Raw genomic sequence first — 20169 nt, forward strand, 5'->3', positions numbered from 1 at the left:
GTCAGTGCAACCCCGGCCCAGCTCGGCTCAGCTCGGGCCACAAAGCGCGCCTTTCACCGGCCCTCCACTCACTCCAGTACCCTTTCATTAGCCACCTCACTCAGCCTGTTTAGGGTTCATCAAACTGATTTTCCTTTGATTTAACTCTTTGTGTCTTTCAACTCACAGTATGTAAATTAATTTCTTTCAACGATCATTTGAAAAAAATGTTTAAGGTGGCAAATATTTATATTTATATTGCTTCATAATATAGGTTTAAACATATCAATGTACAATATAACAATCTTAAGTTGTTGCTGTTGTTCGCAACAAATTACAAGTCACTAGTTTGTCTCCGAGCCAACCATTACGACTCCTGCAGGTGCAATAAAACTGCAGTGCTGCATAAGCTACGCAATATCAGGTCCATTATCATTTCGTACGCGTGTCAGTCGTATGAATTAAATTGAAATGAGGGTATTCCTAGGTAAAGCAATTTAATTTCCATCTCTCTCGTAATGTTTTAAAAATAAATAGGGACGGTGATGGATATATTCTTGTCTTTAAATATACACAACTCGCTTTACCTTGAGATGTGCTTGTTAGTCAATCAATCAATATTTCTTGTTTATTACATGATTTGCATGTATAGCAACCATTAATTTCAAAGGTCCAGAACTAAAATTCGTACATTTTCACCACATTAGGGTCACACTCAAACATAAAATTCAACATTCGTGAATTTTTATCCGTTTGTCAATTTTCCATCTACAGCGCTGAAGTCATTCTCCTAATTGGGCCATCTCCCAGTCAAATGCGAAATACTAGGTAACATTATAACAAGATTGTGAAGCTAAAAAGAATTTCAATCGGTTTGGAGCACCTTGGGTGTTGTGGCATACTTTATCCAATTGGGCAGCTTGTTTATGAATGGAACTCCTATCTGCCTGTGAGGGTAGATGTTCGTAAACAACCGTTCTGTGTCTAACAGTTCTGTAGTTCCCTCTGCCTCTGATCTCATACGAATGAACGTCTTGGGCAGTTGTCATGGCACATTTAGAAATACAGAAGAGAGTTGTTTCGAAAATATAGAGATTTTGCAGAGTCAACCGCTGCAATTTTTTAAGGTTTCTCTACCAGATTCTCTGAAATTCCAATGAGCAGTTATTCGTATCGCTCAATTTTGCAATCTTAACACATTCATCAACTGCTTGTTTGCACAAGCACCCCACAATATCACTTCGTAGGTAAGGTGGTGGTAAATCAAACCATGGTATGCTGTCTTCATAACCTGATGTCAGGCAATACTTGGCTAATGATCTCAAAACATAAATGCCTGAGGATAATTTGGCGCAAACATGGTCAACGTGATCATTCTTTGTCAACTCTCGATCAAGTTGAATTCTAAGGAATTTCTTGCTGTAAACTTCTTCCAGCATTGAATCTACCAACATAACGGTAAGGCCACATTCTGAGTCTACATACCACGGAGTAACGTTTATGGCATGTTGGATTTTGATGTTTGTTTTGAGATTGAGGCTGTTGCAATGTTGAATACCAGTTGTTGATTTCAACAAAAGTACGTTCTTCAAGAGAGATATCTTTATTTTGTACTGAAACAGTCATGTCATAAGCATACTGTAGGATCTTTCTCTGCAGTAGTAATGACGGAATTTCATTGACATAAGTGAAAAATGTAATTGGACTGATAAGTGATCTCTGGGGGCCCTGTACCTCAACTGGGCTGGGTTTGAAAGCCTTATCATGCCTATCATAATACGTTATAGTTTGGGATGTGCGCCTTAGTGTTACAAACTGTCTTATTCATCACATAAAGTAGGTTAAACGAACAATAAAGCTTTATAAAATATCCCATAGGTTACACGGTACGACACACAATTCTGACAAAAGGAGAGAAAATAAAAGGACTGTAACACTTTAAAGCGCTGCTGAGTTTTCAAAGAAATTCTTTTTACCATCTTTGAGGAAAGCAATCACTCTTACAAATTGAATTTGTGACAGGTTTATTTCTACAAATAGAGATTTTAGTATATAATATTTTAAGTATAATATTGGGATATAAATATATTTTTAACGAAATGATGAGAAAATTTTCATTTAACAAATTAAAAATAACTACTCTAAAGTCACTTGCTACAACCAAATCACAGCTACACTAGCTTGATTAAGTAATTTAAGAAAGACCAACTAAAAAAAATTATAAAATCCGATATTTCACTTGAAATCTTGTCGTAATTATTCAAAATACGTTGTATAAAAGTGAATAAAATTAATAAAAACATAGGTTATTGGACTAAACTAAAAGCTTTGCAATAAAAATATTTAAAAAAAGCATTAAATATTGACCTTCGTACCATGCCATATAACCGACGCAACAGTAAACTATATTCAAAAACTACAGATACCTGTAATTTAATTAATTCCCAGAGCGTTTCTGTTGAGCGAGATAAATGGCTAGCAATGGACTTCAGTGCTCTGCAATCACAGTTATTGCAGCACTTTCCTGCCAATCTATACAAGGTTCTTCCTCACAGCTTGGCTTACTTATTTCCTGACCATCATTTGGAATTTGCAATCACCTAAATATTGTATTCCAGTATTACACCTCCTCAACCGCTTAATACTGAGTTAGTTTTAGGAGGAACCGTTTACCCTAGTCTGTTGAGCTCTTTCCATAGAATATAGGCCCAGAGAACAGTGCTGAAGAAGAACTTAAGTTTTAGCCGCTTTAGGAGAGGACATATTATTTCCAGCGTTTTTGTGAGTGAATACATGTCCTGCAGTACGACTTGTAGCTCTTATCAGAGATACCAAAGAATGTTATAAAGAGGATGCTTGGTATGAGACTGACCAGTTTGGGCAGCAATAATACATATCTTTGCCATAAAATGGACCTTCTCAAGGGCCTTAGCAACCTATTCTCTTTTGTGTTTGAACCAATTATCGAAATAGGTGGATGATTTAGAATTAAAATATCTCTTTCAGGTCTCTCGGAAGTAGGGTAGATTTCACGTACGGATATCGTCTGATGGATAAGGTATGGCGACTCTAATGGTAGGAATGTTAACATACTCGTAAATGTTTCAAATATGTATTAACTCCATCTTCATGGTTTTTGACCTTACAAAATAATTATAGTGTAAGAATATACCTTAAACTTGAATTACTTGCAATCAATCTCAAAAACAGGCTTTTTAAGCCCTTTTCTGCCCAACCTCATACGCCACTGTTTTGTAGGAGGCTTTAATAAAACAGGAAAAATTCAATATCTCTATTCAGACCCAGAATCCGACTACTACACTACCTTCTCTCTCGGAATCTGTAACCATACCCATAAATAAACATGTTAGTGTTTATAACCATATTTAATTATACCGATCCCATAACTTCTACAAATGTTATGGTTGTAAAAGACGATAGTTTTCGAAGACTTTTTCGTTTGCTCTATGATGTAAAATAGCTGTTTCAATCAGTTTTTAAAATTTAATCGGCCACCAATAGAGTAGGCTGGAAGTATCAAAAAGTAAAATAAAAATAAAAATAATAAAATAAAATAAAAATACATAATTTAAGTTTTTTAAAAACTTTTCATGTTGTGAATTTATTGGTAAATACTTAAAGTAAAATTGGTGCATGTGTGGTTGCCATCTAAATACTTTAGCTTACTTAATTAGCTGTGACTGATTGACTACTTCATTTAAGATATATTCTTATAGTACCTCTAAATAGATTTGTATTCTTAGCATCAATATCAAAATAACTGTAGATACGTCTAGATTATCAGCATATGCTAATATACAAGGTGTTTGAAGAGTATGGGTACGGCTTAATATTTTAAAAACCATAGCAGATAACATCTATAAACTTTGCACAGTGTCATATGGCTATGTAAACTATTTTTCCTTGCTATTAACATGGCATGCCAACCATGGGGGAGGAGGAAAACACGTAAATCTTAAATTAAAGCATGGGTCGAGTGATACCTCATTTGAAAGAGCTCACTTAGTAGAGTTGAATGCCGCAAACCGCATCTCAAAAGGTTTATCCAATCAGAAATAGCGGGTTGTTTTAGGTACACATTGTGAAGTACATTATGCGCATTATGGCATGTCATGGTAATAGCAAGGAATAGCAATAAAAATAGTTTACATAGCCATATGACACTGTGCAAAGTTTATAGACGTTATCTGCTATGGTTTGTAAAATATTAAGCCGTACCCAGTCTTTTCAAACACCTTGAATATTCATCTTACATTGCCATCAAACAGGTTCATTATATCAATGACAAGCGTTTCGGGTATATTGTACTTTTGCTCAGAGGAAATAATCTGAGCAGGATTCTTGAAAAGACGACCCACACTCTGCGCCACAAAACAAGAAAACGTGACGTGTGAGCAGAAACAGGTGATTGGCTGTTCTAGATGATTGAATCTAAATCCCGCCGCTTGTTCACTTTATTGGTATTCATACTGACGAGGAATAACATTGCTCTGCCATTGTAAGAACTGCCCCAGTTATTGTTAGTCTTAAACCGAGTCTGATACTACCAATAATGCAAATAAAAAATAGAAAACGTGGTTAGAAATATAAACTGAAATGCTGTTTAAAAAAAAGGACAGAAAATTAACGAAAAATTTATAGAAAGTATATATTATTTTTCTCTAGAAAACAGTTTCGATCCTAGTTGCTTGAAACATATGTGTTTGTATCTTGAATTCATGAATTGTCACTAAGACTCTTATTTTTAAAATTTAAAGTTATTCTTTTGATAGAGAAGAAATTTAGCCTATTTAGGATTGATTATCGTTTAGTCAGATAAATTTGTGATCTTTGTCAGTCTCTTACCAGTACAATTAAGGTAAATGAATATATACTCTAAGGTAAAGTAAATCGCAAATTTTCAAGAATCTTGTCTAATCAGTTGTGCAATTTAAATTAAGACAACTCAGTATTGCAAATTATGTTTGGATATTCCTGTAATCTCGAATTTTATTACGTTTCGTAAGTAATTTAGGTTACGTTATTTTAGGTTTTTAGGTTTTTTAGGTTTTAGGTCGTGACCTAAGCGCTTCTTTCAGTCGGTATTTGCTCATAATATTCGTTTCAATACGTAAAAAATATAACATAATAATCGATAAAAATACATTCTTATTCTATTTATTCATACGTATATTGTTAATGGTGAATACAGTTTTTACAACCAATAATAGATTAAAACTAATAACACAATATCTATTATTATAGTAGGTTTGCAAGTGAGAAATACGTAATTTAATATAATATTCAACCCACAGTTTAGAAAAATCTATTTAGACAATTTTATTAGAAACGTAATATAAAAATGTAATAATTCTACAATACATGTTTAGAAATATATGGGCTGTAAACCAGAAGTTTGCAAACGCTATCTTTAAGGGTGGGTGGATGTGTAAGCGGGAGGGATAGGGGTGGGGACATTCATCCTGAGACTTTTGTACATGGTAGTAGTCAATGGGAGAAAAGTTTTATGTAAAATAACTTTTTCCTTTATTGGCTGTAATAAAAGTAATAAAAGTGAATCTTATCCAGGATACATGAGAAACTCGCCACAGATAATGATTTAATATAAGGTTAATTGTAAAAAACAATACTTTAATCACATAAATGTTCTGGTTCATTAGCAGCATTACCAAAAATATTTCAGCAGATTTCCTTATTAAGAATTATTCTGTTTATTTCAACAAGTATAACCAGTTTAGACATCTTTTTCCTAATCAATTTGGTTTGAGAAAAGACAAGACGACGATAGACTCATTGAAAGTACAGTTTGTAGAAGGGCTTTATAGAACGTTGAGATCATAAATTGAACGTGTTTCTTTAGACTTGACTCGATTTTAACCATGTGATATCGGGTCACTTACCAGAATCTCTGCAGTCGGAAAATAGCTTTTCAGTGAAAAAGTCTAAGCTACGTATAAAACTCAAACTATGTACTCAAATTTCGAAAACAAATTCTCTCAACCAAATCAACTGAGGAGTGGTGTTCCACAGGACGCAATACTCAGTCCAGCTTACTTTCTGATCCATGTCAATGATGTAGGTATATTGAATTAAAACTTCAGAACAGTAAAGCTTACCAGTATATAATAATAATTCACTTTTTATTTTAGAATCACAATTATTCAATACCAACGGACTTTCATGAGACCAAAAAATCTGCAAACATTTCAATGGTCTCAATTCCAAAATAGTATTAATAAAATACATTTTTGTGAATTTAGTTTTGTGGTGTTATAGTGGCAGATAACATGCTGGAAAACCTTTATTATTTCAAAGTCAATGAGTATAAATTGATCGCGAGCTGATTTGAAATACCTTATCAAAATACCTTTTGAAATATCTTATCGACAATGTTTGAAGTTCATTTCTGTTGCTGATATTTTGAAGTTTTTTCCAAATACAGCATTATTTAGATATTCATAACAACATAGCATGATTTTATTTAGACACACCTCACTTAAGGGCTGTTGTTGTATGGAAGTCGTATTAATTACCATTTCGAAATAACACACCAAACTGAAAAACATGTGGTTCGTAAAGTTAAAATTCAGAGAGTCTTCTAAAAAAGTCCCAAAACTCGAATTGTGTTCCACTGTGATTCAACATCATGGAATAAATTTTGATTTGCTTGGCGTACAATGAACAATAACGTACGTCCAAGGTTTTAAAAACTCGTTTTATATACTTTTTGTTCTCACAACCACTCTAATAAATATTAAGAAATATCGTACAGCTCTGGACACAGTATTAGTGACAGAAGTACGTGTGAAGAAATTATTTTTAGTTAAGACTTCGTTAGACATTATAAGATGTACTGGTAATAAAAGACTGATTAACTTACATAATCTATTTGTGTATCTTATAAATTATATATTTTAATTCGAATTGTTACATACATAACAATTATAGATAACACCAAGTTGAAAGATTACATTGATCGCACACTCCATCCCTTTTTAAATAGCAGGGTTTTAGCAAACTTTATGTATGAGGGTTTAGAGTAAGAGAAATAGTGGACGGTTAATCCCCAGGGATAAGTCGAGATCCTTGCTGGCAGGCATCCAACATGGCGGCGCTGCGCTGTGCTGGGCTGGCCACAGGCTCTACCTCTCGCACATCTTTGCTCTAAGTATTAACGTCCATATTTACAACCAGTGGCGAATATAGTTTTACATGGATGTTAATGATTGTAACTTTAGCTTAAAACACAACGATTAAAATATTTATTTCTACACAAGTATTTTAAATATATTAGTCTTATTGTGTTTATAAAAATGAATTTGTAAGCATTGTGGCAATGTAAAATCATCCACATAAAAAAATCTAATGCAAAAATAGTAAATATTTTATTCACGCAATTATGCAGCGGTTAGAGATATACAGTTTTTAAGGAGTAAAGCAGCCACGTTAAAAAACCGTTAAAACCAGAATTCAATTAATAACCCAATCGTTCAGATTTTAAGTGCTGAAACGATCTAGAAGCTTTATGAGGTAAAAAAATAATATTCAATAATAATGTAGTTAATCCTGATATAAATTATTATAATTATACCTAATTTATATCAGGATTAACTACATTATTATTGAATATTATTTTTTTACCTCATAAAGCTTCTAGATCGTTTCAGCACTTATATATATATATATATATATATATATATATATATATATATATATATATAATTATATATATATAATTATATATATATAATTATATATATATATTATATTATATATATAAGTAATTATAATATATATATAAGTATATTATATATATTATATATATATAATATAATATATTATAAATGTAAAAAATATATATATATACTAACATGTAATAAAAAACCGGATAACACGAATATGTGAAAATTGAGGCGTACTTTTTTAATTCTTACAGTACTAATACAAGGTTAAACTTGTGCCACACTTTAGGTCAGCGTTGGGCTTCCGGTGTGCGGTTCCTAATGAACCGATATTTTCAATTTACAATTTCGATATAGAGGAAGCTTAGACGAATTTTCAAACCCTTTTTCAAATCTTCGAGTTTAATTACACCGACTCATTCGACTGTAACGTATGAAAAGACGGCACGCGCAAATAAATTGGATCTCTTCTTAAACTGATGGTTGAGTCTGCTCTAAGCGCTAAGCTAATTTTTAATGTATAAAAAGGTTTTAAGGGCACAACAGTATTAATATACATATATATTTAGCAAAACTCCCTTCTTTGTTTAAAGGTTTTTTTTCGACGGTGGAAAGATTGTAAAGGGACCTGGATTTTTCTGGACGTTTGTCATCGTTCAGTGATACAAAACAATCAGTAACAATACGTTCCGAGATCTTTACCTTATAAAAACTAAACGTAAATTATTAAAACTGAACTACAGAATACAGATCACAATAGGTGATCGTAGACCGCACTCGGTCTGCGGTCACAAATAAAACTGTCATCGGTATCACATTATGATTTTCAGATGCTCATCTAGCATAAATCAATGATTCCATCCCTCTTTTTTCCGCCATTTTGTTTCTGCCATGACGATCGCAAAATTACTGTTGGCCTCTGGTCAGGTCTATTTGGTCGGCCGGTGAGTGCAGACCTATTGTGACCTGTATTCTGTAGTTCAGTCTTAATAATTAGTGTTTGGTTTTTATTAAGTGCATGTTTTAGAGTTAGTGTCCATAGAATAGACAAACAACATGGCTGTTGTGGTTTCTGACTTATGCGTTCACAACGCTCTGTTATGTTTTGTTTAACTTCGGTTATAGTCATGCATTAGTTTGGTCATTTACCTGAAGAAGAGATCAGATTACAGATGTTAAAACGTAGTATTACTGATTGTATTGTATCACTGAACGATGACAAATGTCCGGTAAAATCTTGTTTCCTTCAAAATATCCTTGTATTTCTATATGTAAAAAACACATACATTGTTAACTTGGCTCTACACAACCACATAAGTACTCGTACATAAGCCGGAAGTATCCAGTTGACTTTATAGGTAGAAGAAATTATTCCACATTTTTTTTACGACACTATCCTAAAAATGTTAACAGTTATATAATTATAAATGATCGTATATTTTGTAAAGTGATCCGTTCTATACCATACATTGTTACCCAGTTTTCAGCCATGTCCCAAATTCGAAGACTCTAGGTTTTCACAAAGTTAGTTTAAAATCGATGGAATATTTATAGTCAACAATAAATTAAGTTAATATAAACTTTTCAACTACCACACATGAGTTCCATGCCTTCTTCGTACCATTTTATCGGTGATCTTAGTCAACCCAAAACAGGCAGGTTTAAGGTAAAATGTTCAAACTTTTGTAGGAACCAAACAATCCAACAAATTAACTTCATTACGTGTGTTAATAAATTAATGGAAAATGTCATATGATTGACCTTCCATTATACAATATACAATAACTAATTTGTTTATTCTGTGTGTTAGCCAACATGGTTACCCGGAAGACTAATGCAACTGGAGGCACTTTTGAGATATTCAGACGTCCGAAAGATAAATATCAATATAGATGTAATAGAGCTATAGTTTTACACTGAATTTCTTCCCTATAGATAACCTCCTTCAGAACCTACCCAGTCCTTCAGACAGACAAATTGAATTTAGTTCGTCAGCAATTGGCGGGCGGTGTTCAGTCAAAAAGTTGAAAAATATTGTTGGTGAATCTGAGCAACTGAAATTACCGGGAACTTTTTTAATCAAGTAAATTACTATCCCAAACATAACATACCAAACTGTAATGGAATGAAAATAAATTAACATAAATTCATTGTTTAAGAAGATTAGTGATATTTAAGAAGTAGAGAACCGATTTTTAAATGATTTTATTTACGTGTAAAACCCTAACTACTTACTCGTTTGCATACCTTAATAACATGCCAAGGGAATTCAGATTACATTTAAAAGTGATGACAAAGAGAGAATTCTTAAAATATTTATTGAAAATATAACATAAATGATCAAAACAGTTGATTTACAAAATGAATGTTAACAGTCCAAATCTTATAAAGCAATGCCGCTATTTATTTTTAGAAATATCAGTATTGCTTTTGTAATACACAACAAGTAGGTTTTATTTTAGTTAAAACTTACCTCTAAATTCAGTATTAACAAATAGGGATTGGCAATATTATTCGATCTGACAATGCCGTCAGTTTAGTACTTTGTATATCCAATCACTTACATGTGCTACTATTTAACTAAATCCATACATTTCGCATGAAACCATATAGGCTATGCTTGCTATGAAATATGTTCGCTTTCAGACTTAACATCTCTACACTACGTATCCAAAGGTTCAATACATTACATCATAATACCTTTGTCATTATTACATATTTAAGCATGAATAAATAACCATTTCCACTTTATTAAACTCTTTCTTTTTATAGTGATAAATGTTGGAAAATGTTTTGGTTATAAAAAGTGAAACCGTATCAATGCGAAACTAATTCGGTATGCAAGTTCTGATCGTCTATTGCGACGATTGTGGTCCACTACCGCACGAGCCCGAGTGCTAATACAATAAATGTATAACAAGGTTCGAGTCGTAAGTTGTGACCGTGTGCGGCAGGCCGCGGTGCACCGCCACACAACTCGGAGTTCAGCCACGGCGAGCTTGTTAGTTGGATTAGACCCAGTCGTGCAATCGCCCCTTTATTGAGTTCTGTCAAACTTTTCGTATCTTTTCCACGATTCTATTCTCCACTTACTTATCGTCTCACATTTACCCGTTTACTTACAAAACCATACTGTAGTAAATGTTTTATAGTTTCTGTTTAAATTTGGATTCAATTAATCTTCACGCCTCGTTATGATTTCCTTCCTAAGAACTTTATTTTAATATATTTCAATTCCTATAGATATATATATATATATCATATAAATACGGAAAATAAATTCACCCTAATGTGTTCGTATGTAAATGATTTATTGATGTATTAGATAAGTCACTAAATAAAATAGTGTCCATACTCCAATGCGCGAAAAATTATACAATATCGCATCGACATATTAAAAATAGCTTATTTATATTTTATTTAGTTACAGTGATTTCGTCATCGGAGAGTTTTCACTACAAATATTGAAACAAGCAGTAATGATTTAGTTTGCGTTAAAATATTTTCCTTATTTACTTGATAGTAGGATGGGGATATATTTAATATACAGTCCAAAACTATTCTCCAGGAAGTAAGAGTCATTAGCCATTTTTAAATGAGTTAAATGTTTCACTAAAAATAAAATGTAAACTCTATTTCTTAATCCAAGTACATAGATATTTTTCCTTAATAATAATGTTCATTAAACATCAACTCGGATAACGCAACAGTGATCTAGTGAGTGGTTTTATCCTTCTTCCTCATTGAAAGCATTTAAGTGACAGTATATGTAATAATAAAGGATATAACGTGTTTCCTCAGTAGACGTGAAGCTAATGAAACTTAGAAGCTAATTCAATTACCGACCAATACCTTGTCAATCTCGTGTTATTGAGAGAGAAAGAAGTGTATGTTGTTATAAGCCTGATGTACTCATTGTTGCTGTGATTTAACGGCAGTAAGGTCACAATACATAAAATAAGAAAGATAAAGTCTGTTGACCGTTCCTTAAGACACGTGAACCTATTGAAAGTACATAAAGCGCAGTGCCTTGACCGCCCAATACTTTGTCAGTGTCAGGTTATTGAGGAAGAAGGAAGTGCTTGCGGTTTTTAACTTGATGTTATTGTCGCTTGGATTTGACAGCAGCAAGGCGACATTATACATGACGATGAGAGATACAGTGGCCGTGAATCTATGGATAGTACACATAATGCAGTTCAATAACCACCCATTGCTTTGTTATTGGCGTGTTCATGTTTATTTAGATTAATCAATTTACCATTATAGAATATTTTTAATAGTATATGTTATATATTATAATTAGAAACGTTATAGCGAACAATCTGTAAATATAACAAAATAAAACGAAAAAATGAATAAAAACAAAAGACAAAAAATAGTGAGTAACATAATTACGATCTAATAAAGATCTAGGATAAAAAATATATAACATCAGAATAGCATACAATTATTTCCAACACAATTAGTATAACATAAAATTGAAATTATTAACTAAGTTGAATAAACAATAATGAAACGAAAAGAAAAAGAAATGAATGCAAAAATATTTCCTATAGAAGGAAAAAACTTAACTTTTATTAACGAGCGTCAGTTCCAGTTTCCTCTATTTAGATGATTTACAAATGACCATTACGTTGATCACTTCAATGTTGGTTTAAAAAGGGGTTTTACATGACGTCTAACATACAATTGCTTCTAGCTTGCATCATGGTGATTTACGAATCAAAACTGTAGTTTTTCCTGAAAAATTTATAGAATCCCATTGTATAATTTAAATAACATACCTGGCTACATATAGTAGACACTCTATACCCTTGTAAGACCACTGACGGTGTAATGTGGCGGACAACAGTCTTCGGTAACAGTCTATATCATTGGTTGGTCCACAGGAGGTCAATAGTTAGATCAGTTTCACCTTGGTCACGTTTAATTTCAGCTCTTAAATTCCTCGGGAAAATCGGATCATGTTACTTTTCATCCCTGAAGAGAGTAATGTCCTTGCCGTTATCAGATGTACGAGTATTAAGAGAGTTCTCTTAGGCTATTCTAAAAATCGTTACGTTATCATTTTTGATGTTGCTTCTCAGCAATAATTTATAATTAGCAGTAGAGTAAAAATTCTGTTCTGATAATTAATGATATTTTATAGAAATACACAACCTTTATTCAACTCTAATTTAATTTTTTCAATGCTATTCGAAATACATTAACGTTAAAACACCCTGAGGTATTTACCGACTGTGCTACAAAGCGAACTCTTTACGCAACGGCACTAACTGAAGACATACATTAAAATACAAAAAATTTGCTGTAAAAATGTTTGTTATTATATATCTAGTAAATTTCGTAGATATGAACGACTGAACGTGACTGCGGTATTGGGCGATTACAAACTATTCTTTTTAATGTCCGTTACCTAAAAAGATACATTTAGCTATTTTGTGTAATGAATTGAAAGAAGGGTCTAATTTACAATAACATACAACCGGATTAGTTCCATTAAAAATTATTTATAAATATGAAAATAAATATCGCTGTGCTGGATAATTGTTTATCATGATAGTTTATTTTTAAGAGATTAAGAGTGATAGAAGTTTTTTCCAATATGTGAAAACGAACTATTTCTTACCAAGTGCATAAAGTAATTTTATAAAAATGTATTACAGTATGGTTTTGTAAGTTCGTGGGTAAGTAGAATTTTCAGGTATTCCCACTTAGAGGGTATTTTGTCAATTATACCGATTTGTATTAAGACAACAATTCGCTATATTTCCCACTAAGATAGCATAATGAACGTCTGAAATTACTAAAATACTATTTAAAAAAGAAGCCTAAAATGTGAATAAAAATTAATTTCTTAACTTTGTTATAATTAGTTTTTACAATTTGAGTTTAATCAGAGAATGTAAATAACTAAAATTTTGTGAAATAAGATTATTTTGAAATGTTTTTAAATTAACGTATGATTGAATCTAACAAAACGTTAATTTTACGTACTTAATATCACTAAGAGGACGGTTATAACTAGTTATGCTGTACATTTTTGAAAATAATATAACTCAAAACAAGGTAAAACTGTTTCAAGCTCAACAATAATATAACTAAAAAATAATTTGTAGTTATAAAATAAGTTGTTGGCGTGTTAATAGTGCAAGAATAATTTATGTATCTAACGAAAATTTAGTATTTTTTTTTTATTATGCTTTCAGTTCTAGCGATGTTCTATATTTTCAGCCCGACATAAAAGGTCTCTTTATTTTACATTAGTATTCAACTTGGGAGGAAAGGAAACATTGAGTTTGTTTCCACTCAATGAACTAAACATTCAATATTCTCCGAACTACCTTCCTCTCAGAGCCTTGGGTAACATTTTGTGATTAGCGTATCAGTAGAAATCCTTTTCCAGCTTGCTTTTTCCTCTTTCAGTAACTTTACTAGAATAAAATTATTATTTTGTACTACAAAACTAGGAATTTATTAATATTTCTCACAGAGCACATTTCTCATGAACATTTCTGTAGAGCACATATTAGTAAGCTTTTGAGCAATACGTGTTTTATAAACTTCTTTGAAGTTTGAACTGACGAAAAAATTCATTTGAAAGAGCTTTTACGAAATAACTACGTTTTGTAACAATTCACCCCATAAGTTTGAAGGTGTTTGGAGTGGAACTTTTAAAAATACACAATATTTTATGCTGACTATCACATTAATCTTAGTGGTGAAACTAGCCATATCAAAAAATTAGGACCGAAACATGAATGGGATTTTATAACTTTCATGTTATTTTACTACGGCATCCACACATAACATTTACAGTGTGTGATAATCAAAAGCTGCTGAGGAGATGCGTAAAACATCTAATTACGTAAAACACTATCGAATAGAATATCCAAAATTTAAAATTCACGAAGAATTTAGAATTAGAATATTCAGTATTTAATTTCAAAACGTCACCCAACCCTTCCGGACTCACGGTATACCTCCCCTATAAATATAGCGTGCCAAATAAATCAAATCGGATATCGTTCCAGATCCATTATCACTCCCGGTTATCGTTGCGCATGGTTGTTTTCTTGATGTATTACTCCATACAGCCATTTACTCTCCTGGCTCGTAATGATCGTGGGTACCACAGCCTCACTCCTATTAGGAGAAAGGAAAAGGGTAAATGAAGTATAGTCCAGGAATCAAGAGCCAATTTTCATTGTACAAGCTTACGTTTTTCTTGAAATCTATGATACATTTCCCCTAAAAAAGGAGTAGATCGTCATTCGTACTAGTTTTGGTACAAATCAAAATGAGAGCAACTAAATGGTAAAACATATAAAACAATAACACATTGATCTTTATACATATACATTATAATGTACTTATTAGCTTGAGAGATTAAATACCAACTGTTAGACACATAAATAAATGTAGAATAAACGTTATCTAACCATTTATAGACCGACTATTTGGCCAAAGTGAGTACTTTAAGTCTCTGTATTTAGTTGTAGTCTGAAGACCGATTTTAAGGGTGTCAAGCTAAGAAGAAAATACTATGCGAGAAATGCAAATAATATTGGATCTCGGATTCTAGGCTAATAAGATCTACAATAATTTGAAATCGATCTATGGTACCAAACTAGATTAGTTAATATTTACTAACCGTATGGTCTATTTCTCCAACCATTCGGCAAGTTTGATAGTAAAGAATACCTACAGTAACAAATGTAAGCGCTTCTCCAGTCAAGACCTGCTTTACTGGTGAACATGGAAAGATCCCCTTGTTAGTGAACACGTATCTTGGGCCTAGACGTCTATAAAGAGATCATACCTGACAGTTGCCACTCTTACCTGCTAAGTGCTGGAAGTGAGAACCTTAATTTACCCTTGCACTCTACTTGAATGCTGTAAAACCCTGTATAAGTGGAATACATGTCTTATAAACTATGCTAGTACGTTTTATCTATGTATTCCTGTTACTGGCTCAAACGTAAAAATTAAAGACAAAGATTATAAAACCGTATATAAATGCCCTTATATGTAGGTGTGTATGTATAGCTTAGCACCTTATTGAACATATTCATGATATTATTTATGTAATATTTAAGTAAGAACATTCTTTCATTACCTAATAAGTCATCCAAATTATTGGGTTATGCATAACGAAATATACATTTATTGTCAAATCACTCAATAGGCATACTGTACAAATATTATTGAAATACTATAATATGTACTAATATATTATAGATAATTATAAAAACATGCTTAAAAGACTATTTCAAGTTTTCTTGTTTCTATTAAACACTGTAACAGAACATTTTCTTTTATGTTGCAGGAGCTACCATGCCAATATGTGGATTGTAGGGACTCGGCCGGTCATCGGCTCTGTGCTCGCTGTCCTTCTGTGTCTGCATATCTCGGTCGCCTTTGACATCAGTAAGATCCCAGTACCAAGTATTAGTTCCCAACATTGCAGTTAATCGTTTATCCATAGATTTACTTTTTCTATGTTGTATGCCCTTTCGTGTCAGTTAATTTTAATGAGTTTTAGTGTACGGGCCAAACAATATTATGTTTTCTGATTGGTTGATGTAACCAGGAGCTTGTGACGAGGCCCTGGGTTTGGAGTCTGGAGTGATTCCTGACAATGCTGTCACAGCCAGCTCCTCCTACGTGCCAAACGTTGGTCCTCAGTTTGGCAGGTGAGATTTAACTCAGCGTGTATTAGTTTGAATGTACATTTGTTAAATACATATCGTTTGTTTGCCAGAGTTTGTAAATATTTAAATTTCATAGTTTATATATTACTGTTCATACTTTCATATGACACTAAAATTCAATATTATACATTCAATGCTCAAAAGTTTATCCCTCAAATACTACAACAAACAAGTAAAGCAATCTCTATTATCTAAAATGTACGAATTCAACTGAACCAAGTAAAATATACGAATAATTGTGCTACATCAAAAGGATAAATATTACAAGAAGTAATATGGGATTGGTAATACTAGTTTTTAGGGTAATATCCGCTAAATTATACAAAAATTGAAGTTGGTGAATATTCTACGAAATAGTGTAGTAATTAGTTTGTAATGGTCACATACCCCATATTTTTCACAATATGAAAGAAGTTAATTGATATTATATGCTATTAATTGATATACAATACAACAGCTCAGAAAATAAAAAATTTAAAGTGCGACGTTCATGATGATGTAAATAATAGTGAGCAACGTTAATACACTCTTTAAAAATACAAATTTGAAATATCATACATTTTTAATAAATCAAATCGATAGACCGAGATTATATTCTTTAAATTCACAGGAATAAAAAAAGTTCCATCAGCTATTCTAACCCATCTAAACATTATCGAATCTGAAACTGAAAGGGGGCTGTAAAGCCTTGTTACGTGTCCCATCCTGTAATGAACATATTTACTCTGTGGCAGACTGCGGGTGGAGCGAGCAGGAGGTGGCTGGTGTCCCAAGCTGCAGATAGAGCGGGGAGTCCGAGAGTTTCTGCAGGTCGGCCTGGACGAGGTGTACGTGGTAACTGGAGTACAGACTCAGGGAAGGTTCGACCATGGCCGCGGCCAGGAGTATGCCGAAGAGTATAGCCTGGAGTATTGGAGGCCAGGGCTTCCCGACTGGAGAGAATACCATCGTTGGGACGGGAAGAAGGTACGTTAAATATCTATATCCAATCTTCCTTTGTCTATTAATTATTTTTGATACAGTAGTATATAAATATATATATAAGTATATATATATATATATATAAGTATATATATATATAAGTATATATATATATATATATATATATATATATATATTTATATTACGATGATTTCAAGAAATGAAGTGGTCAACAGTAAATGTAACGTGGCAGACAGGATTTAGCCAACTCAAAACAACCTTGCGTGTGTAACTCTGTTCCCGCCGTTGTTTATTGCTTGCCTCCAACTCCTTCTTTGTTGAGACTTTCTGGTTCAACATAATCACTATAAATACAAATAATTAATATTACAATAAAAATTGTTGGATTTCAGATATTTCCATCACTATATGTAATAAAAAGCTAAAAGTCCTTTGAAAACATTAATCTTTACTGCATTTAATATTTTGTAATAACGATGGAACATTCCCCGAATCATGTTATTCTATTTAATTATCTACTCTAATAGTACATGTATTTTAAACTTTGAATTATATAACTATGACAAATTTAGAATGTTGAATTCAATGGTATCATCAGTGTATAAGGTTTGAATATATAACGCTGGTACATTTCCTAAATACTGAATTGTACGGACTTCCAAATTATTCATCATCACTGTTTTTAAGATTTTTAACATATAGGATAATAATGCCAAATTTCACAGATCCTACCATGTCTTAGTGTTCTAAACTAGTAATATATTTTATTATCCGCCGATGTTATTAAACAAGAAACGAATCACATGTTTAGCTCCAGCCCTATATTATAAAGGTCAGTCTGTTACTATGAATTGTTATAATACAGAATATCAAAAACTTTTTAGTAAAAAGTTCTAACCTTTTCCTTAACTAAGGAGTAAATTGTTTGATGTAAATTATTTTGAGGGACGTAAAACATTCATTCTTTAATATTTCATAAAATGTATGTAACTTTGACTTTATTTTAAGAATCTTTAAGACCATAACCTTTTAACCTTAGGCCAGTGCTATATAGAAACTAATAGAAATACAAACATAGTTCAATAAAAGATCTGTTCATTTCTGTCCAAGATGTTTATCAGAGGTAGGCTAATTTCCATAGAAGTTTGCAGTTGAAGAAGACTGTCAGGTTGCTTGAATGCCACCACGGGAGAAGCTAATAGAAAAAAGCCATCGTGTTTTTCTCGCAAGTTTAGAATAAAAGCCATTAGTGGAATGAAACCACTATTATTGATTATTTTTCTGATCTGCTGTAATTATACCACAATTGGCTAAACATATTGTTCAAATATCTTTCTTTGCTTTAAAATATCAAACTTAATGGTACCAGCTGTATACCATTGTGACTTTGATCCCGATTTAAAAAAAAATGCTCCTTAGATACAGCAAATAAATGGATTACATCAAATTTCAAATAGCTACCTTTTACTCAGTCCAACGAACTTGAGAGCAAGTTTGGCTTAATAGCTTGAGAATTCTCACCAATCATGTCAGCAGTTCTAAACTCATTAGTTACAAAGCGCTTAAACAATTTTGTAAATTAATCAAATTTAATAATTGAAACATTAAATTAAAAATATGTGGGATGACAAATATTTGTTAGCTGCTGGTGTGAAAAAGTATGAAAGTTATAAAGTGCATTTGTTATAACGTTCGAAGGATAGATCATTTGAATTTCTTATCATAAAAATGTTGTAATGTTCAGTTTATTGGGAACTATTTTATTAATTTTTTTTAAATTTCATTGGACAGCGTTGATTATGAATTACTGCAAAGGTGTATTTAGAAACATTTACGTAATTAGAAACACATAAGTAAATTAAGTAAATTAAGAAACGTGTTGTTACAAATTCATCTTTTATTATCGTTATTGCAAAAATATTTGTTAAGGGTATGAAACTATTTTAATATGGCATGTCACAAGATAGGGTTGCAATTTTAAAATTTAAAGGTTAAACATTGATATCTCAATCCGTTTGGTGTATCAGGACTAAATTTACACCCTTAGATGCGAGTGGTTGTATGCCCATAACTTTTGCTAGGATCATCGTAGAGAGGTTTTGTTCATGTCATTGTCCTCCTTTTTTATTTACCTTTCAAACGACACGTCACAAGATAAGGGTTGCAATTTTAACATTTATAGTTATTCCCATCTACCCCCTTTTTTATCGTTAAAAAGTTCATAAAAGTATTTTAATAGGTATGGTGAAAAATTTACATACATATCTCAATCCGTTAGGAATATATCCAGGCTTATCAGTACTTAATTTACACCCTGTATATTGTATGCATGTGTATGTCACTGAACTCCTCGTAAACTGCTTGACCGATTTAAAAAAAGTATTTTATGTGTGTTCAGGTGGATTCGGAAAAGGTTTAGATTTAACTCAAGCTGTTACAAATTAAATTTAGAAGATAAAAGATATTTAGTTTTCCAAGCGCCTGCATATTGTAAAATTCAATTACGCGACAGTTGCGTCTGTTAAAAAACCATACACTATTAGTAGGTGCTAAGTTGTATTTGTCTTTAAAATAAATTTCTTATTGAACTTAATCTCAGCCTACCAAAATTTAAAACCGTCTATAATTATATTTATAACTATGAGCAGTAATGACCACCATGAAGTAGTTTTCATTATTTATTAAACGTTGCTTGAATTGTTGTGTATTTGTAAATAACTGTCTCAACAGATGATTTTATTTTTGTTACAATTACACAAAACAGTATCCACAAATCCTAATCCTAATAATATTATAAATGCGAAAGTGACTTTGTTTCTTTGTATTGT

General features: G+C 32.1%; 1 protein-coding gene across 1 annotated transcript in view; it reads left to right on the forward strand.

Annotated features, from left to right (window-relative positions):
- LOC124361364 (discoidin domain-containing receptor tyrosine kinase B-like) overlaps positions 1-20169 on the forward strand; it is a 69527-nt gene that overhangs the window by 25423 nt on the left and 23935 nt on the right. The window contains exons 2-4 of the mRNA XM_046815415.1: positions 16015-16115; positions 16279-16381; positions 17134-17365. Of these exons, the coding sequence (XP_046671371.1) occupies positions 16031-16115; positions 16279-16381; positions 17134-17365 (420 nt within the window). The 5' untranslated portion in view covers positions 16015-16030. The remainder of the gene's footprint in view (positions 1-16014; positions 16116-16278; positions 16382-17133; positions 17366-20169) is intronic.

Source organism: Homalodisca vitripennis, chromosome 1 (assembly GCF_021130785.1).
Source record: "Homalodisca vitripennis isolate AUS2020 chromosome 1, UT_GWSS_2.1, whole genome shotgun sequence".
NCBI classification, from domain to species: Eukaryota; Metazoa; Arthropoda; class Insecta; order Hemiptera; family Cicadellidae; genus Homalodisca; species Homalodisca vitripennis.